At 26.0% G+C, this 24565-nt stretch overlaps 1 protein-coding gene across 3 annotated transcripts in view; it reads left to right on the forward strand.

The window, feature by feature from the left end:
- The window catches only part of LOC129614461 (acetylcholine receptor subunit alpha-like), a 224514-nt gene that overhangs the window by 86599 nt on the left and 113350 nt on the right, over nt 1-24565 (forward strand). For all 3 annotated transcript variants that reach the window (XM_055529053.1, XM_055529052.1, XM_055529054.1), the window contains exon 2: nt 8005-9551. In XM_055529053.1, the coding sequence (XP_055385028.1) occupies nt 9342-9551 (210 nt within the window). In that variant the 5' untranslated portion in view covers nt 8005-9341. The remainder of the gene's footprint in view (nt 1-8004; nt 9552-24565) is intronic.

The raw sequence follows: 24565 nt of genomic DNA on the forward strand, positions 1-24565 counted from the left end.
TAACATTAAAATAAAAAAACGAAAATGTTCATCAGTATCCCATTATTTTAAGTATTTTTGTGCAATACATACAAAACACATTTTCACTTATATTAATAATATTTTTAAGACATACTCGTATCATAAAAATGGGATAGGTATTTAAATGACACTTAAACTTGTTTTACCGTTTATTTCTTCATATGTGTAAAAATGAATATATATATATGGATAAAATGTATCACAAAGGTACATACCTTGTACCTATATATGAAAATTCTCAAAAATATGTAGCTACGAGTATGTATATATAATTGTTAATCTAAAAGCGAAATCCATAAAAATTTAAATGGAAAGTTTTATTTTAATGTTCTTGCTGTTAGAGCTTCCCTTAATTGAACACGTACAAATGAAATTCTTAAAGATTTTTTACAATGACAAAAGATATAAATATAATACATGTAGTATTATATAGTATATTTCTAAATACTTATACTTATACACAAAATATTTGAATGCCTAAGTTTTTTGTAACAATCAAAATTCACACATTTCATTTTTAAATTTGTTCAAATATCTATATACTCTCAAAGTTCAAATATCTATATACTTGTACATAGATGTTGTGTAGTACAGATGTTTTACAAATTTACAGTTTGTTAGAGGTGAAAATTAATTTATTTTTAGCTTTTTTCTCCTATTACGACTACAATATTATTGTTGGCACTAATGTGTGAGTAACTATAATTGAATATTTTAATATTGTCTTTGCAACTGTATACAAAATTTTATTTTCATATTTCTTAGATTCTTAGCGGTATATGATGTAATTTTTGAATAAAAAATAAAATAACTTTAATATACATACATACACAATGAATGTAAATATTTATGAATTTGTTTTTTTTTAACTTGAAATTATTAATAAACTTGAAAATCTACAAAGAAAAATTAAATTATTTTCAGAACAAACATTTTTTTAAATTTAAAATTGTAATATTATGGTTTGAATTAATGCCACCAAGCTCAAAGAGTAAGTCAAAAATAATTTTTAAATTTGTATGAACATTTTTCAACAAGCCATGTTTACGAGTATAAATAATTTCAGCTTGGTGGCCTAGATAGATATGATATGGCACTATTATGCACTAACATCAAAATAAATTTAAGAATTTGGTAAAAATCTGGAATTATAATTTGAAAGTTCTGCCCAAAAAAACTTAATCGATTCTTGAATAACAAAACAATTTTCAGATCAGCTTTAAAAATTTAATTTCATATATATATATATATATATACGTATATGTAAGATATTTGAATTCCTTCCTTAAACATTGTTAAACAGCTTCAGTTTAAAAATCTTTATGTTCATTTTTATCCCTAACAAGTGAACAATGATCGTTTCGTGGTGTATCACAAGTAATTCCCTTTCATAATATTTTTATTATTATTTTATATTTATGTTTTTTTTTATGTCCTTAAAAATGAGGTGTTAAAAAATAAAAATAAAATCTTTTTATGGGGTCAAAAGCAATCAAATTCACCTGATTTGTTCTTTATTTTTATAAATAATGAAACATCTTAATTGGCTGTCACTTTTTTCTTGTATACATGCTACTCCATTTATATTTAATTTTTGCAAAAAAAAAAAAGGAAAAAAGTTTTTTATTCGAAATAACAAAAAATTAAACCAGCGCTTTAATTTCACGTCAACAAACAAGAAAAGATGAAATAAAGAATTTAAAAGTATAGGTATATATAGAAAACCAATATTAAATTATGTTCATTTCTGAATAAAAAAAAAATAAAAAAAAAAAGAAAAATTTATTACAAACATATACAAAATATCAAATTCTATAAAAAGGATATACGGGTACAATATAATAATTTAAAACGAAATTAAGGAATAAATCAAGAAAACCCTAGGATATGCTACAAGTTAATAATTCAAATATTATTTATGTGATATTAAAAATTTCATTTTGAAATTAGAAACGTTTTTACATTTATATTTGATTGGGGTTACAATTTGTATTTTAAGATTAGGCCAAAAATTTGCTGAAATTGATATCACGCTAGATACAATATTAAATAATGTAAGTTAATTTGATTTTAATGTAAAATAATATTAAACATGATTTATTGTTTCGCTTTTTATTATTTTTTGATAGCTAAATAATTATGACACCTGGTTAGCATTAAGTCATAAAAAGGATATCTTCTTAGATTTCAAGAACGTAATAAAAATTCAAACTTTCACTAATAATTTGAAAAACATGATTTTCTATTAAATTGAAAATATTATTAATGGAACATTGCAACAAACCAAAAACAAACCTAGTAAAAAATTTCTGGAAATTATTATAAATTCTATAAATTATACGAATGCATCGAGAATTTCATTCAGTCACAATTTTTGATTAATCATTGAGCTGACACCCAAATCGGTGTACTTATTTCGTACACTTATTAAAATTAAATGTGGAAATTGAAAAACATATTCGAGTAAGCGTGTGTCAAAATAAGATTTAAATTTTAAATTTACATTATGTTATTCTAAATTGCATTTATACTTACCAATTTTTCTAGAAGTTTACGAATATTATGTTAATTATAATTTATATATTTAAAAAAAGTTAGAAAATTTACTCAATAGATTACTTTTCATCAAATGTTTTCGAAAACTAAGCCAAGTCAATTTGTCACATATTTTACATGTGTATGTTCTCCATTTTAATTACAAGAAATTTTATTAATACACTATGACATTACAAACCTTCTCTCAATGTCAATATAAATATATCTTGTAAAGAAAATTTAGCTTCAGATTTGACACAACATTATTGACATTTTCATAATAAAAATTCCTTAATTTTTTCTTTTTTTATGTAATATTTTCTCTGATTCCTCTTTAAATTAACTTCTGTACTCACGTTCACTTTTATTTATTCATTATTCATGAATTGAGTTGAGTGATTGAGGGAGAGAACATAAAGTGAAAAAAAAAAGAAAGAGAATGAATATGAAAATAAAATTCTCCAATTTAATGAAACATGTACAAAATAAGAGAAATTTTTTTTAATTAAGAAGTAAACAAAATAAAGCGGAAATTTTGGAAGCAAAAATTTAAGGGAAAAGGAAGAAGCTTAATATTGAATAAATTTTACTTGTATCCCCAATTTTTCATAATATAAAAAGAATGAAGGAGATGACAGATACTCTTAGAAAAGAATTTGGATTTACAAAAAGAAAATATTAAAAATTTATGAATTATATTTTACATACATTGATCTACATACACATATATAAGCAAGCACAAATACACAATTAGTGTAATATTACAGACGTATTTATGAATAAATTATCATAAATCTTATTATTAATTACCTTTGAAACATTTTAATCTAATTAAATACATAATTATAATATGAAAATACTTTATCGAATTAAAATACAATTAGGAAATTATGTAATTATCGTATTAATAAAAAATATACATCACGCTTTCGCATATATATTATTTTTGTTATATACATTAACATTGCTAAAAATAAAATATTTAAAATTTATAGATGATATTGATGAAGTCAAAAAGAAGACCAATTTAAATAGAGATTTAAAGAGAATGTACATACATATTTGCATAGTTATTCATTATGGAAACTACATTATGTATACATAATATTATGTACATACAAATAATGATAATTAAGAATTTATAAGAGGAAATGATTTTGATTAAATGTTACAGAAGTATAACAGATATTTTAAAAAAAATGTGATCAAATGTAATATTCTGCTAATTTAAATTGATTTTTGCATGTTTGTGTAGCTGTAATTAAAACTGCACTTGTAATAATTAGTTAATAGTAGAGGGTGATTCATGTTGTGAAAGTGATAATAGCATGAATAGAACTAAAATGTAAATATGCTGTTGTTACACTTATTCTTTTCAGCAGCACAACATTTTAAGCAAATCAAGTAAACTATAAAATTGCATATATTTGGGGGCAGATAATTTGTTATCAATAGAATAAATGTTAATATTTTGTTAAGATAATATTATGAAAATGTATTGGCTATGTACAGAACTGAAAAAAAAATTTAGCTCAGTTGATAACCTTCAGTACATATAAAAGGTTTATAGCAAGTGTAAAAATTTTTAATAATATTGTTTAGCAACACATAAAATCTAAGGGAAACAAAAATTTTATTAAAAAAATTGAACCGCTCGAAAAATCATTTAGTCAGGTTGCTGTGATCATTTTTTCAATTACTATGTTACCAATAAATGAAATTCTTTAGGCAAATACATGAAAACTAAGAGGTTTGTGAATAAATACACAGCCTTTTTGATGCCATAAAGCTTTAAGAAGAAAACGTATTTGCGTCACTTTTACTTAACAACTTTGCACGAACTAACGTTACGGATTAAGTATCATTTAATTTAAACCTTAAAGGCTTCTACCTTTTATATTTAAGAACTAACAGCAACAACAACCATTATCAAGGTGAATAGATTAAGCAAGTTTGTATGAGCAAGCATCAAATTTTAAGTCAAAAAATTTTAAGTCAGTATAAAAACATTTTTGCTGTGGATTACAGAAACCATGGCATACATGCATAGGTACAAGAACAAGGATATTTCTTATTATATAATATAAAATTTTATTTAATCCATTTTCTTTTTTTTCCAAACTAAATTTGAACTAAAATTTTTTAAATCTATTATATAAGCTTAGTTTTCTACATTCAATACATTGATATGGTTCTCATTGTCTATTGCAAATTTATAAATATGTACGTAATATACTTTATATCAACTTAATGTTCTTTATACGGATTGACTTTTATCAACTTTAAAACAATATGACAGCTCTTAAACATTTCACCCTTTTATTACTTTTTTATATTATTTTTTTCATTTTTTTTTTCTATTTTCTTCTTCATATTTATGGTAAATTTTTTCTGTTTCCTCCATTTTTCTTATTATATTCTTTTTTCGTGTCATATATATAGAATGCTTTCACTTTCCACTAACTTTCTCCAAACCATTTATAACTCCGTCTAATACTTTCAAATTTCCTACAGACTTAACGTAAATATATTTTAAAAATGGGGAAAAATAAATGATTTTAAAATTTTTTTCCACATTCTTTTCTGTTTCATTCATTTACAGTGACACTGCCATAACGATACAATAAAGAAAATGTCGCACTTTTTTAACCTCAAGTGTACATCGAATGAAAAATTCAATATAAGATGAGATTTTCATTTTTTTATACTGTTTTCTACTTAAGAAACGTTGGCAAAAAAATCCTTCTGAAGACCTTTCTGAAACATATAAATGTACATAAAGTTATATAATATGTATGTATATGTATTTGCAATGAATATACTCTATTGTGCACAATATATTATTATATACCTCGACATACTTATTTATTTCGAAATTGAAATAAAAAGAAATGAAAAAACACTGTATGAAAAAAAAAAAAATAGAAAATTATGAAGAGAAAGTAAGAATTTCTAGAAGGAAAGGTTCACTTATAAAAAAATACCATTATAAACATTAGATACAATGAAGCTCCGAAAATCGTAAATTTCTTTAAATGCGATTATTTATTGAATGATTTTTTTCTTATACGTAAATTTTACATGTATTTTCCTTTCATATTTAAAAATTTGAATATGTTTTGCTTAGTGCATGGTAACTATAACAAATTTTAATAAAATTCAATCAATTTCATAAAAAATATTTATTAATTTTTAATATTTTAAAAAGAATATAATAATCTTTGAAGATTTTTATTTAAAGAACTTTGAACGAAGAAGGTTCATTGTTTGCTTTGCAGACAGAATCTAAACGCACATATACTAAGCACATATGAGTCGAGGACTGTTTTACTAAAGTAATAAAATGAATTGATTTTCAATTTAAAATTTTTTACTAATTAGTTCAACTTTAAAATATTTTTAATATTGCGTGATTCTAATGAAAATCGTATCAAATTGCGTTTCAAGTACTTTCACATACTGAAAAATTCAAATTTAATTGGAAAAACTATATGGCAGCTCTTCGTTTGACTGTAAATTTAGAAATAGTCATGTTGTAGCCGAATGATAATCTTTTGATCATGTCCTTTTGCAATATTATATGTCGAGAAAGCAATATTATAAAATTTAAATTTAATTTGTTATAGAAACTAAAGTAAAATTTAATTTTGAAAAAAAAACCCTCACTATTTCTATTGTCATTCCATATCTCTGAACTAATTGGAATATATTAACTTTTATCGAATATTTAAAATACATAGCCAAATTTTTTCAATTGTAAGGCAAAAATTATCGTTGATATTTCTGCCTGCTACAGTAACCTTTTATGAACATATATGTATATCTAGGTATAAACAGTGAATTTTAAACAATTTTTGAAGAATATCAAAAATGAAAATTTTGTGAAACAAATCGGAAACAATCGGATATGAAAAAATATAATAAAATATAAGGGAAAAATTGTATTCGAGCTTAAAAAATCATATTTCATTTTACTGTTCATTTCTTATTGTCATAATACTGCTAAAAAATATCCTTACAATTTGTTACATAGTTAGTATAAGGGTATAGTTTGTTCCTTTTTCTTTTCGCTTTTCTTTTCATATTTTCTCTTTTTTTTTTTTTGGCACTTAATAACTCTTAAACATTTTCTTTTCTTTTATGATTATTTACCATTTTTTTTATATATATAAAATATTTTTTTGTTTTTAACCTTGTGAGTTATTTAAGTTTAAGTGAGGACTCTATTTATATTTAATATAGTGGAAAGAAATTAATTCTACTTATACATATATATACATATATATTTTATAAATTAAAGCATAAGACCGAAAAAAAAAAAAACAAAAGTGAAATTATTAACCGAATAATTTAAAAATCTAAAGAAAAAAAATTTAAACACTTTATAAACGGCAATGAAATTATTGATTTGTTCATACTAAGTGCTTTCTTTTTACGTTTGGCCATCGCTCAAATATCTAAAATAATATCTATTGGAATGATTAAATATAGTATTTCTCGTAATAAAAGATTGAAATAGAAATTAATGAAATGCAGTAAAGTTTATGTTTTCAATAAATTTTTTTGCATCATACACATACATTTCCTAGAGTAGTAAATTTGAAGAAAAGTATTTGTTATGGATTACCTCTTTGATTAACTAGACCTTTGCTTCATTTTGTGATACGCTTCTGTCTTCTAATAATGCCCATATTTTGAATGCAATGGTATAATTGCTATATGTAGGTTCGTATGTTATTTGAAAATAGAATTTAATTCAACAATTAAGAAATTACGGATCAAAACATGAGTGCCAACTATTTGTAAAACTAGAAAATATTGAAAATACACATTAAAACTTACATATTCAGCTGTTACAAGAAAAATGTAAAAACTGCAACATCTGCTCCATTTACAATTTACATCCAAATATTTTGCCAATTTAGTGTAATTTTTCATAAGCCCAGTTGTCTTGCAATTTCTTATCTTATTCTCGCTCGCTCATTATGTAGGTAATTTATGTAGGTTGTTTATTAAAAATCTTTATAAAATAGAGAATTTGTATTTAGAATTTTTATTTTCCTACACTATCATACTCGTATATCAGTTTTAATTTTTAATATACATAAGCATGTACATTATACGCTTCTATATTACAAATTATTGCAAATTTTAAAATAAAATGAAATTTGAAGTTTGAATCTGACATTGACTTCCATTTGAACTATAACTCAGACTACACCTTTGAGTTCGAATCTGATCTTAATTCGAAATCCGTCTGAAAAATAAGTATAAGAATTGATAAAAATTTTACGAAACTTTTTTTTCCCACTTTTAGCAGTACCCAAATCATCAAGTTAATATTTGTGATTTTTTATTTCAAAATTTAATTAACAAATTTTCTAATTAATTATTGTCAACTAAAAATTGTTAAATATTAATTTAAATCCTTTTTCATTTTTCTTACAGATAACGGATTTTTAATCACCTTTTAATATTCCGAGAGGATTTCCACAAGATTTCCGGATATTTATTGTTAATTAGTTTCTTAAAATCCTTCTTTATTAACACTCACATGAAACAAAAGAAATATATGTGAATAACATTGCCAAAAAGCCAAAACATAATATAAAATTGAACAACAAAACGCCAAAAAAATAATTTAATTTTAAATTTTTTTATAAAAATAAATTAAATTTATAGGAATTTATGAATTATATAATATGTGTAAAATTTTGAAAAGAACAAACATTCTACACACACACATGTAAAATATTATTTTTATTATCTTGTTAAAACGCATAAAAATAGGTCATGGGTGTGTAAAACGCTACAACAGCTTAATCGATGTTAACAATATACACATACATGTTTAGTATTATATATAATACAAAATAAAATGTACTCGTGTACATAAAAGAATAATTTATATATAAAAATATTCATTAAAGTTTATATACCCTTTTTTTTACAATAATTCACAATAATATAAATGTCAATGTTAACACATTATTTAACACACAAATACAATTAAATATTGCGTTTAATGTTAGCCGAAAAGGATAATACGATTTGAACAGCAAAGAAAAAAAAATATAATTTTAAATGAGAATTTATTGAAACAAGAGGAAAAAGGAGGAAGAAATAAAGAAAATGTATATGTATGTACAATAAAAGAAGATGAAAGAAAATTAAGAATAATAAAAAAAACAATAAATATTAATAAAATGGTGAAAATATATAGAAAACATATTGAGACAAAAATATAACAAAACACACACACGTAAACAAACAAATCAATTGAATTGTTATACAAGGAAATTTATAATAAGAAAACAAGAAAGAGAAAATCTCAAATTCGACCAAAAATAAAACACCACAAACAAAATATTACTATCACAGGATTTTAAAATAATTTTTATTATAAAATATTTAAAAATGAAAAATATAAATTTAAAATATTATTTAAGAAATCCTTCAGAGCATTCTGAAACGAATAATTATAAAAATTTGTTATGTTTTTCTGCCATTCTGGAAATGAAGTATTTTATGGAAAATTACAAAAATAATAAACATTTAGAAAACTTTTAAAATAAAATTATAAATTATATGTATTTAGTATAACTGTTATAATTTTTTAAACAGTTATATTATATAAATATACATAAAAGAAAAAACATTATTGTATAATATTTTATTTTAAATAAAATATTAAATTTGTTATTCTAAAGGAAGTAATAATATATAAAGCTATAAAACTGGAGAACGTTATCAGGAAAAAGAAAAAGACCATAACTCTGGCTAATATGAGAATTTCTCCGACTACTGGTGAAACAATAAGAGCCTGGCTGTTATCAGCTCTTGTGGTTCATGGTGCTGTCGCTGGTAATCCGGATGCAAAAAGACTGTACGATGATTTATTAAGCAATTATAATAAATTAGTTCGACCAGTTGTTAATACAACAGATGTACTAAAAGTTTGTATTAAACTAAAATTATCACAACTGATCGATGTGGTAAGTATAAGATAATAATAACAAACAAAAAAATCCATACATTATTACTTTCTTATTGTTATTTTTAACATAAATTTTAATATTTTATACTATATTTATTAGAGGAAAATATATTTGATGTTTTTAAATTTAGTGTACACAATTATGCTATTTAGGTCTTCTAAAGAGTTATAATTCTTGGCTAACAAAATTTTGTATCAAAAGCATGCAAACCGCTGTAAAAAATGAAAAAAAAATTATTAATTAATTCTTAATTCCAACAAGAATGCATTATTAATTCCACAACTTGCTGAATTGAAAAAAAAATTCAAAAACTGTGGGTCTTGAAACTTATTTTAATTGACTTAACAAGGAATTTCGTTATGCGTTTAAGTTTAAGGACATATTTTAATTCAGATCAATTATCTGGTAATTTTAGAATGTGAATAAGAAAATTATACCTAATTTTTTTCGTGCAAAAGTATAACAATGCAATGTAGAATATTTAGAATTTCTTAAAAAAATTTTCACTTTTAAACAATTCTTAAACTTCGTTTGTATTTTTTAGCATTTGCTATTCATATATCGTAAATATTTTCCCAGTTATATTTTACATTTAAAACAAAAGCTTCATCATACATTCCTATAAAAATTTACACATGCACTAAAATGTTAGCTTTATTCAACACTTATCTCAAGTTACTCAATTCATAATCACATGTGTCTATGAAATTTAATTTTGAAGATTTTACTTGAAAATCTCGTAATTCTACTATTGAAATTTATTTGATTTTCACTTTGGAAAAAATATTTTAATATTTTTATTAAAGTTTTTTTTCAAGAAACACTTTTTTTAAACATTAATTTAAAACTCTCACTCCAATAATTTGACAAAATAATTATTTAAATATTAAATTTTACAGTAAAAGAAGCTGTTTGATTCAATCCATATAAAAAATTTAATTATTTTTATTAAAAAAAAAAACAAAAATATGCAATTTCAATATGTCTAAGTGGTCTCTACATTTTGTTCATTTAATATTTACAATTCTTAAATTTAAACAAAAGATTCCATTTTCAATTTTATAAAAAATTTGCATATTTTATTCTCAAAAAATGTATGTATGTATGGTGTTCATACAAATGTTACGACTTTTTTTTAATTTTTTTCAAAACATAAGGTTCATATATGTACAATATGTATATGAACATATAGAATTACAATTTTTTAATAAAAAATAACTGTAAAAGTACTTAAAACTAAGTATATTATGAATAAAAGGAATATAACCCTGAGATTTTAATTTATTAAATTTAACACACATATTTTTATGTGACAGTACGTAATGGACATTCATTACATTAGTTTCTCTAGATTTCATAGCATCTTGATAATTTTATAATTGTTTCATAATTTTCTGAGTAGGGATGTTTAAGGTACTTTGTGGTATTCATGAATACTCGTTACTTTTTATTCGTTACTAAAGTACTCCTAAAATACTAAAGTAAAGTTACCAAGGTACTCCTAAAAATTGCTTCTTAGATTTTCAGAATATTCCGTGTTCAAATGAAAAAAACTGCAGTTTTTCAATCACAAAGATTGACTGTGATTGCACAGTTCAAACCACATAGTGAACAATAATTCTCATGACTGCTCTTTTCACATATTAAATAGCATGTTAAAGGTCTTTATCTAAGACAACGTTAAGGCTATTCCAGCTAAATTTTAAATTTACACTTGTATTTATATGTTACAATTCTCTAGCTGATTTATTGTATAAATTAAACAACATATTATAATATATTTTGCAAAATATAATTTTTTAACATATGGAATCTATAAAGAAACTTAATACAATGAAGTGAATAAATCTTTTTGATTGTAACCAAGGGTAAACAAGAAGAATGCTTACCAATATTATTTATTTTATTGAATTCAATTTAAAATATAAAACTTTAAAACCATCAACCTCAAAATTTTGCAAGAATAAAACTCATATCCATTGAAGAATTTCTTGTTTTTAATTGCGTGTTTTTCATTTCTTTATATGAAATACAGTCATTCCTGAAATGTTAAAGATTTACAAAAAAAATACAATATTGTAAATTTAACATTAATGCTCTTTTGTACTTACATAAAAAGTCAAAGAAAACAATGCAATATGGAAAAAATTTTAATATTTTCTTGAAGTGACGGCAATATAAAAATGCTTTTCTTTGGTTCCTTTTCTTTTGGAACGTTATATGAAAATGAATTATCAAAATTATATAGATATATGTGTATATATATGTAGATGTAAGTATTATATATGAAATGACGCCCGAATACAATATTCAATATAGCTATAAAATGCTTTTGATTTATTTTAATGATTACAAAAGCAATTTTATAAGAATGAAGTGCGAAAGTTTTTTTCGAATTTTTTTTCATTTCTCTAGAGCTCTTAAACTTATTTCAAGTACAATAAGAAATTACAATGAAAAAAAAGTCTTATACAGAATATTGTAATCGTATATACTATAAGTATATAAAATTAAAGAAATATTGGAAGTAAAAATAAGACTATACTTAATCCTAAAATCATTGAAAGTTAACTCATAATAGCGGAATGTCAGTAATTTTAGACCTTCTGTAAACAATAAATAGTATTAATAAACAAAATTATTATAGTAAAACAATTTGAACTAGCTTTAAAACAAATGGTCATAATTTAAAGATTTTAAGATAGAAAATAAATGAACAGTGTGCTTAAAATAAAAACTTATTTTTAACGAAATCTTAAATATATTATACGTTTTCAATACATTTTATAAAATTTGAAAATATAGACATTACTTTACTTGTATATAAGATTAATATAAACCAATGCTGCACGCATTTCTATATCTAAATAAAACCAAAGTTTTATTCTCTTTCAACAAAAAACAAAATAATGAAAAAGTTTTTTCAAAAGAACGGGAAATTCTTTTTCAAATTTATTGCTCTCTAAAGAATACAGTTAATTTTCAGGTTGTTAATTCATTATTTACAGGTTCGTTTATAATGCGTTCGTTTACAAAATTGAAAATTTCTGGCACATACCAAAAATTTCAGCACTCCTTTATACTGGAAGCCCTAAATGGCATTTTTGAAAAATTGTGTTTGGTTTTTTCCTTAAAAACAAAAAATTGGTTGTGCTTTAAATCAAGCTTTTGATTAAGGCTTGTTATAAAAATATTCTCAAATTATATTTTAAAAAAATTTTTTTATTTTTAAACTTTGAAGTATCCTTCTTTCAATGTCATCCAAAGGAAGCGTCATAGAATAGCAATCATCAAATATACAATATATTTTAGAAAAATAATAAAAAAATTTCGCAATACTAAAAAATTTCTGAGAATAACAGATTTTCTGCTAATAAAGGAATACTCTAATCAAGGTAATCACCAATGAATACTGTCACTATAATTACACTAACTCTGTACCACCACGACTTTATAAGAAATTAAAGAAAACTTTTTTCTTTCTAACAGAATTGTAAAGCAAATCCGTATTTTAAAGGCCCTACGGTAATGAGAATGTGATCATTTAGGAAATATATTTGCTGGTATCCTTTGGTTGCTTTGCTTAATACTTGAAAGTTTCCTTTTTCCATTTGAAAAATTTCTTTCGTAGCCAAAAATTTTTATTTTGTTTAACAAAAAGAAATAAAGGAAATCTTCAATTTCGTTTTTTCTTTTCGAAAATGCTTATTTTTATAAGTTTATTTTTCATTTTTATTTTAAAACAAAAATTTTGCTAAAAACTTTGTTTTTCATAAAGTTTTTTTTTTCTTACAATATATTCATATATTGCAAATGTATTTTCATATATACACGCACGTACGTACAGTAATTCAATAATAGTTATGTGTTTTTCAAAATTTAAAAATTGAAGTTTTTCCATCCTTTTTTTTGATAAATTTTCCAAAAACAAAAAGAAAAAATTTTACATTAGTCAAAAGAAAAACATTGGTCTTACAGTCTAGACAACATTCAACTTTTAAAATTTCAAATCTATTGTGTAGAAATTCAAATTTTTTCACTTGAGATTTTACAAATTTTGGGCAATAAAAATTTATTTGGTATAATAATAACAGTTTTCTTTATAATACGACGTTTCATTTCTAGCAGATGAATCGTTGCTAAAGGTCAGTATAACTTCATCTTAGTTTGACTATTAATATTACATTTGACTCTCTCTAAGTACAGAATTCTCCAATCAAAAAGTACTTGAAAATACTCTCTAAGTACAGAAAACTCCAATCAAAAAGTATTTGTTCCATAACTTTCTAAACAATCTTATTTGTTTTTTTGAAAATGAAGAAAAAAAGATTATTCTGAATTGTTTCAAAGTTTCATCATTATCTATAAGAAAACAATCCCAGTTTTGCACTAGTGGTAAATCTTATTTTTAATTGATTTTTTCTGCAAATTTAAAACAATTCGATTGTTCTCTAAAACAATGAAATTTTTACAAATTAGTTTTTACTTTTTTTGTTCAGCAACCCTTTAGTCCCATCTTTAATTGATAAATCCAATTCTAATGTCAACAATGTGGTCGAAATATAAAATATAACGTCAATTCGAAAATTATTTTTCTGTCGCTTTCTGAAGGAACAAGACGTCTTTACATAGTATTCGAATCGCACTCTGTTGAGGCTTGTGGATCACTTTTTTGCCTTCCGCCAAACAAAATATTATGTTTTGAACAACATCAACACCTCGTTTTGTAATGAAACTAATTAATTAAATTTCCCAAATAATTTTTAAAACCTGCCATTTGGAAAAAAAATAAATTCCGATTTAAAAAAAGTTGAACAATTTGTAATTTTAATTTGAAATTTTTCTTAATTAAAAATAAAATAATAAAAATAAAAAAAAAAGTACTGTGTTCGGCAGATTTCAATTTTCTTTAAACAAAGCACTTTTCGCTATACTCTAAATTCGAATCAAAAATGCGATTGCGTATAGCGTGGTAAGAAATCTGCAAAATAACTTCGAAATTTTTTAATGAAAAGAAATCTCACTAAAGGAATAAACAAGACGTGTAAAGTTTCTAGTTATACAAAATATGTACTTTTCTAAATAAATAAATAAAGTCGGATCAAATCAATGGTTGGAAGAGTAAAACTTTCCATTGAACAGATTGCAAAAGGTCTCCTATCATTGTAATGTAAGCCTAAGTTGTTTTCTCAAAAAGCTAATCGTCACAAAAAAGCAAACTGCGATTACAGAATAAAAAAAATGTTTGTGGTTTCGATAAAAATTTAATTAATAAATGTCGTTTTTAGGATTTTAAAAGTGGGAGAAGTACGAGTAATTAAAAGTTTTGTTCTAGAACGCCAATTTCAGCTATCTGTCTCGTAGAGCGTAGAAGTTTTGTTAATAGACAAAACAACGAATTGACAGCAGTCAGGAAGATGGACTTATTAGTGTTATCTTTCATGTATATTATAAGACAATCGCATTAAATATTTTAACTCTATTTGAAAAACTTAATATAGTAAATCAGTCTAGCTTCAATTTTTCTGAAAATCCTTTCCCAAAACTGAGCAAAAATCCCTCTAAACGTTTTATGTATATAAATAATACCAAAATGGATCACAGAGATAGATAAATAATAACATCCACAGTTTAAAAATTTTATAAATAGTTAAGCTGAACAACAAAAATAAACTGCGAATACCCTTACATTCAAAACACTTGCAAAACACTAAATTTTTCTTAACTCACTGTAGCAGAAGAAAACAAATGTATTTATTATAAAAACAATAAATTATGTTCAAACATGTACATATATAATATATATATATGAGTATACTTTATTACACAAGAACTTTCATTACGAAGCACTTTGTTGATTTTGAAATATGAAACAAACTGTTTTCCTTCCTCAATTGAAACGTGACATTCTAAATAACACACAATGTGCACCACCTTACTCAACACATAGTATGTACATGCAATACCATATGTTTTTAACTTGAAACATAAATGAAATCAGAAAAACTTTTAAAAAACTAACTTGAATTTTATGTACGTACATATATACTCTTTAAATGAAATCTGTTTTTTTCTAATTCATTACATAATATAAATGCACACATACATTATGTACTTTAGCCTCTTTTAAGAACGATTCATGAACAATAAAATTTTCATTTAATGTAGAGTAAACTATAGGATATCTTCAAAGTAAATTGTAATAAAAAGAGAAATATTGAATTACATTAAATTTTTTGATTAACAATATTCAACCATTTTTAACTGGAGGTGTCTCTGCAGTGCAGGAGTATACATTGGTTGGATGTTGCCGCTTTCGTGGATGTTGAGAGTACTTTCCATAATGTGAAGGTTGAGGCTATCGTAGGGGGTCTTGAGGATGTAGTGTAGAGGAAGGCATAATCAGATGGATGGAGCAAATGCTTTCTACTAGGGTGGTGGTGGCCGAGCGGGGCTGAAGTAAGGTGAAAATGTTGTCGGTGAGAGGCACTCGTCACGGGGGGTCCCGTCACCATATCTATGGGTCCTGGTTATGGAAGGTTATCTTAGGCTCATGGTTTACAGTGGGTGTAGAGTTACTGCCTATACGGATGCTGTGGCAATCCTGGTCTCGGGTAAGAATCCGGAAGTGCTGAGTGCAATAATGCATGGGGGTCTTGACAAACTGGATGGCTGGGCGCGGGGATGCGGTCTTTCTGTGTACCCCGTGAAAACGGAGCTGGTATTGTTCACGAGGAAAAGGAAGAGGACCGGGTTTGCCCTGCCTAGGATGGCGGGGGTCGAACTGGGTTTGGCGGTTGTGCGCTATATCTGGGCATGATTAGATAGTAAGCTGCTGTGGAAGGAAAACATAGGGAATAGGGTAAGGAGGGCCACGAATGCGTTGTTTGCCTGCAAGAGGGCGGCTGGTAGACGTTGGGGAATGGTCTACTGGTTGTATGAGTGTGTGGTTAGGCCTATTCTCACGTATGGGGCATTGGTCTGGTGGCCAGCGGCACTTGGGGATAGTGAGAGGAGGAAGTTGGAGAGGGTGCAGCGTATGTTGTGCGCTGGGGTGACTGGTGCATTGCGCACTATATCTACTTTAGGTTTGGAGGTTATTCTCGACTTGGATCCGGTGAGTGAGCAGATGAAAGCGGCGGCTGCGAGGAGTGCCTTAAGGCTACAAGCGATAGGCATACTTAAAAACACACACAGTAGGATTTTGGGAGAATATGGAATACAGCCTGTGGACATTAGGCCTGACTTTGTAGTGCTATATATCAACTGGAGGGTTGATTACGGGGTTGTGGTTCCACAAAGGGAGGATTGGAGTGCGGAGGAGTTATGCATGCATGAGGGGTTGTCCATCTACAAGGATGGTTCTAGGACCATGGATGGTACAGAAGCGGGGGTCTTCTCCGAGGAGTTGGGGATAGAGCTATCGATTAGGCTGCCTGATGGATGTGGGATCAATTTTTGTGGATAGTAGGGCGGCGATAGGGGCCCTCGCGTTCTATTCGGTTGGGTCGGCTTTGGTGGGTCGATGCTGGGGAGCACTAGGACATTTTGTAATATATGCAGGGTGACTGTGTGCTGGGCTCCCGGTCACAGCGGGATACGAGGTAATGAGATGGTAGATCGTCTTGCGAGGGCTAGGGCTGGCAGGGATGCTGACATAGTAGATGGGTCGGTTCGTCTGACGCTAGTAGCTTATCTTAACCTCATAGATAGTAAGTGTAGAAGGAGGAGCGGGTCTTGTGGGCGGAGGCTCACACGCTTAGGGTGACCGAAACAATGTAGCCTATTAGGGACAAAAGGAGGACGAGGATGCTATTGAGGTATCATAGGGCTGATCTCAGCATACTGGTGAGGGCCCAGACGGAGCATTACCTTTTGGGGAAAGTGGCCAGTAGGCTCGAGGTCGCTATGACGAATGTATGTCGTTTATGTTGGTATGTGGCGGAGGTGGATGTCCTCTGTGCCCGTCCGTTTTTGATGTGGAAGAGAAGGCGTGCCTTGGGGGCCTATTTTTACGATGGCCTGGGGGACCTTTCTGGGGTGTCTCTTGGGTCGGATTACATGGGGATTGTTGGGTGTTGGCTGTTGGGGGTTGCCGATGAGCCTTTTCTGTTGGTCTAGTGCATGGGCTTCGCGCTGGTGTACAAATGGAGCCCCCCTCTCTTACTACTACTACTACTACTAGAATCTTGTAATGTACTGTAACTAAACATAAATCAACAAATTGTAGTATTTGTAGTATGCTCTAATCTGAAATTTGTGTTCTGTGAATACGTATACTAATGGTATGTATATATTTATTTAAAAACAAAACCACAATTTTGTTGTATTACAAACTGATTAAAGGGTTATAAATCTAAGAGCAAATTAAAAAGATTTCATAATACTTTCCTTTATTCAAAATTAAGACATTGGACTTCATTGATGATTTTATAAGATTTCATTTTATTTATAACACAAACGTAGATCGCTTACTCTCACCTTGCTAATCCTAAACTATTCCTAAAAAATACCACTTATGTAACACGTTTTTCAAACTTTTAAAATTTATGAAATAAAACTTCTTTACGAATGGTAAAAAGACCAAAATTCTAAGCGATTAAAATAAAATGCTAAGATTTTATATATATATCAATTTCTAGAAGAATCCCATTAAAAAAAATACCTTATACCTCTTTGCTCTAAAAGTTATAATCCTATCATGCCCTAAAAATACAACAATTATTTTATTGTATCGAAGCCACAAATATTTATTACATTCCATAAAAGCCAAAAATAGTGATTTGTTTCTTCTTTTACGAAACAGCTTAGAGAAACGTGACAACGACGAACAGATTTTGGAAATTTCTATCTTAACTCATCTAATATTAACCGTGGAATCCAACCATTATGTTGAAAAAATATATCATCCTTAAAGTATGCAATGATTTTTTAATTCATTACACAAAAATGTGACACACTACGTACAATCATGAGAACAATTTGAGAAAAATATTATTTTTTTTTAAAGAAAATTCAAGTAAATTGTGCTTTATATTTTTCAAATATATGTATATTAACAATATGAAAGTATATAATATCTAGTAGTTCTAATAAAAATATTTGAATAATCAAATAATGAGAATTAAAAATTCACACCTAATTAAACATCTAATGTAATATATATGTACAAAATTTTAAATAGAAAATGATTTAAAAAATGAAGTCCGAATTATTTTATGTCATTCGCCCAAATCTCCAACCTTTATAATCAAAAATAAAATTGAATTTAAGAAGAACAGAAAAACCCCTAATTTTTTTTAAATGACATTCGAAATAGCGACCATCTTATATTAAATCCAAAAACAAAATTAATTTAAATTTATTTTATTTCTAGATTCTCACGGGTAATTTGCCTAAATTAAATATTCATGTATATATTTTGTGAATCTTTGTATGACTGGTTTTCATAAAATATTATCAAATCATTAACGATTAATAGCTTTCTAAATACAGGACATTTATTTTAAACTTGAATACATGTATAGATACATATAAAAATATAAATTGAATTATCGTATCCTTTTTTTGAACAAAATTTCAATACAAAGGCGTACGCTCATTCTTATGTATATAACATGAAGTACACACTCAATATTGGGCTATTTTCTATATTAGTTAATTTTAAGACGTTTCTTTTATACCTAATATAATATTATGTAAATAGGTATATGTATATTATATCTAAGTTCAATGTATATAATTTAATAAAATGATCCCAAGATAAAATTATCGGAACAAACAAACAAACAACAAAAGAAAATGTAATCCTTTACAATAAATATAAAATGGGCATACTAAATTCATTTTTTTTTTAGATGTAATTGGGAATGATAAAATATCGATTTTCAGATAAAACAACTTGAAATATAAGAAATAACCCTGAAGAGAACCTGAAAATTTATTGCCTTTCATAAAATCTAAATTGTTGTTTTTATGTTTTTTGAGAACTGTAATGTTGAATGACATATTGTCTTGTTTAATATAATTTTGAAGTTGTCGTTTCTTTTGTAACACTAAAAACAAAAATATAAAAAAAATTATCATATTTGTGGTGCTATAGTCATGCGACGCCTGTGTCTTTAATTCTAACATTTTTTCACTTCAATGCTTAAAATATACTAAAGATCACTGACGGTTGAGCTTTCAAGTTTACCAACCTGGTTAAATAGAGATTTTGATTGAATCCGGTAATCTATTTTCTACATATTGTTCTAATAAGAAAAAACAGTTAAGTCGACGAGTTTAAAAACAAAGTATAGAAGAAAATATGCAACTTGGAAACAACCCATACTACTTATAGGTCTGTACTAACTTATTTCATTTTAGGTAATTAAAATTGTTATATTTTGTAGAAGTCCATATATATTAAAATTTGTTGAAATCGATTCAATAATCTTTGAAGTATTTGTAATTCGAGCAGCGTCAACATATATAATCAAATTTGAATTTAAGAAGTAAAATAAAAAATTTTACCATTAAAAATTGATTCTTGTAACTTAACATCGGCTTTCATAAGAACTTGGAAATTATTGTTAAAAGATCTTTGTGTTAATAAATATTGTTTTAAATTAATCAAATCAATTAAAAATTCACTCTTGTAACGAAAAAGAACAAATATACTCGTAAGAAGAATAACTTTCAATATTCTAAAATTTTACCAAAATGAAGGAAAACTTTTATTAAACTATATTTATTTATTGAACTATATGAGGAGTGTTCTCACAATTATCGCAGAGAAAGCTGAATTTATATTTCAAGATCAAATAAATTGAGAGACAAGACCAAAATTTAATTACTTGTACATTAATCAGAAACATTTAAAATTCTGAAAATCATTGATTTTAAAATTATTGTTGGGTTGAACTATGCCAATTAAAATAAAACGTAATGAACTGTGATATTTTGTTATTTGTCCAGTGAAAATGGATATAAAATTTTTCAAGGTTAATTCATCGCCTTATCATTTTTAAGAGTTTGTATTTCTACATATTTTTAACGACATTGCTCGTTTCTATATTTCAATTGATTCAAAAATAGTTCTAAAATTATAAGTTTTCTAAATTTTTATTTGGAATCAAAATTTTGATAATTACAATTACCTAAAAGTTTTGTTTTCAAATTTTTAATATAAAATGGAACGCTATACCGATTACCTTTAATTTAAATATTACGGTTTAATATCATTTTCGTATTTCATTTTCATTTTCAAAATTAAAGTCTTTATTCCCAATTTGCTTACTTACATGTAAAATTCACCTAATTTTATAAAAAAAAAATTACCCAAAGCTTTTATCATAAATATTCGACACTCTCCTGTATTTCTACGTTATTTTTTAAATACTTAGGTATAAACCGTAATATAAAAATCCGTAAAATAAAGCGAGAAAAAAAAATTAAAAATAGGAAAAAAAAAACATTTTTTTTTTCAAATGTTTTTCACTTGGTAATAAATTCTCAGTCTTTGTAAAGCCCAAATTTTTCAAATCCTCATTGACGGCAAACAAAATAAAAATGGAACGAAAATGAAAGAGAAACGTTGTAAAAAGTAAAGTTATTTTTAAAAGGATTATCGTTTTTTCTCCTTATTCTTCTTTTTTTATTATTCGTTCTTTAGGACTAGGTCTTTTTTTTATAATTCAAAGAATTTACTAAGCTTATTTTTATTTCTATCTTTTTTTTACGTTTACTTTTTCTTTTTATGTTTTTCTCTTATGTTTTTTTCTACTCTATAAACACCTATTGTAAATTTACAAAAAAAAGCATGGTAATTTACCAATACGTATGCACCCAAATACCTGAAACTCAAACAACCTTACATAACAAATTGCTCATTAAAAGAAAAGCAGAAGAAAAGAGAAAATTTTAATACACTCATTCAAAAGTACATATTATTTTTATATATGTAGGTACCCGTATACTTTTTTGAGCATGTGTTAATGTTTGTTCATAATATATATAATTATATATGTATGTATATGTATCTACATTTTCTCTTTCAGTTTTTTGTGAATAAATTAGTCTGGAATTACTGTGGTTTACTATGGTTTTCAAATCAATTCATAAAAGTTTATCCTGTCATTGTTCTGACCCCAAAATCTTGAATGATTTTGAAATTCCCATTCAAGTTCACAATTACACACACACCCTGTGCAAACATTAATTTTTAATTTACGTATACTTAGGTATGTAAGTTGTTAAGGAATATTCACACAAACATATTGTATAAAAGATATTCACAAATTATATTAAAAAATAAGAAGACGAATTGATAAAATTTTCTTGATTTTATTAAAAATGAGACAGAAAACACAACAATGAAAATAATGAATGATGAAAATAAAATGAAGTGAACAACACTCTTTAGTTTGATAGCGCGTGTCAAGAGAAATATTTTAATGAAAGAAATTTTATTAATTATTGTTTTTGGAACAAATTACAGGTAACATTAATTTAATACTATGATTTTGTTAATAATTATTGACAAAATTTTTATGGCAGATCTGTTTATCTCTAATCGTTATAAGTATAAATAAAATGTCGAGTATAGTAAATAAAAACAATGAAGAACCAGCCGCACGCCAACTTTCCTCTACAGTATGCCATAAGTACTGCGATACATTTTGCGTTTTCAACACCGCATGTCGTAAGCAGCATGTTGCTCTCAGTCTGCAACACATTTTTATGCGCCGTCATTATGAATTCAAAAACAATTGCTTTATACCTGTTCCGATAATTTCGCATGTTTTTCTATACTATTCAGTGGCGTCATAATATTTAAAATCCCCATATTTATACTACTCCTTCTAGAAGATGAGGTGATATTTCGTATATTGTATAGATACTTATTTTCATAACAGTTTTTCAAACGCGATTCTTAACTATTTCCGCACAGGCTTTTTGAGTGGGCTACTGGTCAAGTTGTCTTTGCATTATTGATGTATTTCTACAACCATTGACAAAGTTTACAATGGGTTAAAAGCAATTTTCTTTGGAAAACTTCATCGAATATAAGCCGTACAATGCAATATAAAAATACAATGACAAGCAAAAACTAAAATTAATCTAATCGAAAATCTTACTAATTTGATCGTATAATTAAATCCTAAAATTAACATCATAGTTTCTATATAATACGAAAATATTGCATTACAAACGAAAACCAATTTACATCCAAGTTTATTTTTTCAGATTTCTAAGTTTAAAGAAAAAGAAAAAGTAACACTGCTCAAAGAATACAAATGCGTACCTTAATAATAGAGTCCCATTTTCAACGACAAAATACAATGACAAAAATCGCAAACACATATACATTTACTTTGATTTTAAACCTTCGTTACAACAAACAAATAATCATATAATACAAATTCACACTGAGATTTCCCTTTGAGATTTTTCAAAAAAGAAAACAAACAAATTTTGTTTTCCTTTTCTTCTATTTCAAGGTCGAATTAAATGGTTTCGAACATTGAGTAATTCACTTAATTTTTGTTTTCTTTCTTTTTGGTAATTTTCTTTGAAAGGATTAAAGATTTCCCTTTTAAGTTTTCAAATATTGAAAAACTCGTTGATGTATTAAGTATAAATAATTGATAAGCTTCGATTAATTCTGGTCAATTTAACATCATTTGTTAAAAATCTATTAGAAAAGATTAAATGAAGTTGTTTTCCTTTGAAGTTTCGTTTTTTTTTTCTTCTTCCTTTCATGATAAAAGATTCTACCCTATTAAATATTATTAATTTAATTATTTTCAAGTGTTCGGCTTATTTTGCCAATACACAAAAATTGCCATCATATTTGTATAATGCTGTGTATGCCCGAACATACACTCATACATATACTAATTTTTTCACATAATTTATTTTATATTTTCAATTTAAAAAACAGTTTTTGGTCTTCAGTGATATTTTTCTACAAAATTTAATCATATAGAAATTTTTATTTTCAAAATTGAAATCATTTAAGGAGAGGTTGTTAAACTGAAATGCTTGACAAAATTAAATTTTGATTTTTATATTAATTTAAAATTTAAAAAAAAAAACTTTGTTTTTATTAAAGACATATGACATATCTATCTGGCAGCCAAGCTCAGAGAAGAAATCAAAAGTAATTTCTACATTTGTGAGAAAATTGCAATTTGAAATTGACTAATTTATTTTACCTCTGTTGGATCTACCATCCACATACATATTATTGGAATATTTAATGTTAAATTTGAAAAAAAAAAAACTATTTTTTTAATATTTTTAGTAGGCTTTTAAAAACGTACAAAAAATGAAAACTCAGAATTTAACTGAAAAAAAAAATACCTAATATTCGTAATATGTCAACCGCAGTACTTCAGAGCTCTTCGGGTTTACTTCGGAATACTTCGGAAAATTTCAATTCAGCTTGGTGCCTTGGTGGCTTTGTGGATATGTGTTATTAGTTAAAGTTAGGCGCTGCTCTTCATATTAATATTTTTAAACTGTTAATTGAATTTAACCAAAAGCAATTACATTATAAGTCCAAACCTCCAATTATTCAAACAACGGAAATTTAAAAGCAATTAGTCACTTTGATATGCAGAATTTGTAGCTAACATTTATAACACTTCTTTACTTCAAACAAATTATGAACAACTCAATTTATATTCAGTATGCAAAAAATCGCTTATAATCGTAAATATTTTTGCGTTTTCTTACACAGAAATAATGGAATTTTTTGCGAGTAAAAATGAATTTATCGTTTTCGTTTATCTTGTCTTATTAACATGTCTGGATCAATCAATTTTCCTTTTACTGGAAGAATGAAACAAAAAAATTCTTGATTTCTTCATTAACTTTTTCTTCTCTTATTTGTGATATAGTGATAAGTTATCTGAATCATAAAGAAATAAATATTTACATTGTATTTGAGCTAGATTAAAAATAAATTCTGAAAATATCAAATAAAATCTCCAAGGATTGTCATGCAAAATCATCAATTTAAT

The sequence above is a fragment of the Condylostylus longicornis genome, unplaced genomic scaffold (genome assembly GCF_029603195.1).
Source record: "Condylostylus longicornis isolate FDR11 unplaced genomic scaffold, ASM2960319v2 ptg000110l, whole genome shotgun sequence".
In the NCBI taxonomy this organism is placed as follows: Eukaryota; Metazoa; Arthropoda; class Insecta; order Diptera; family Dolichopodidae; genus Condylostylus; species Condylostylus longicornis.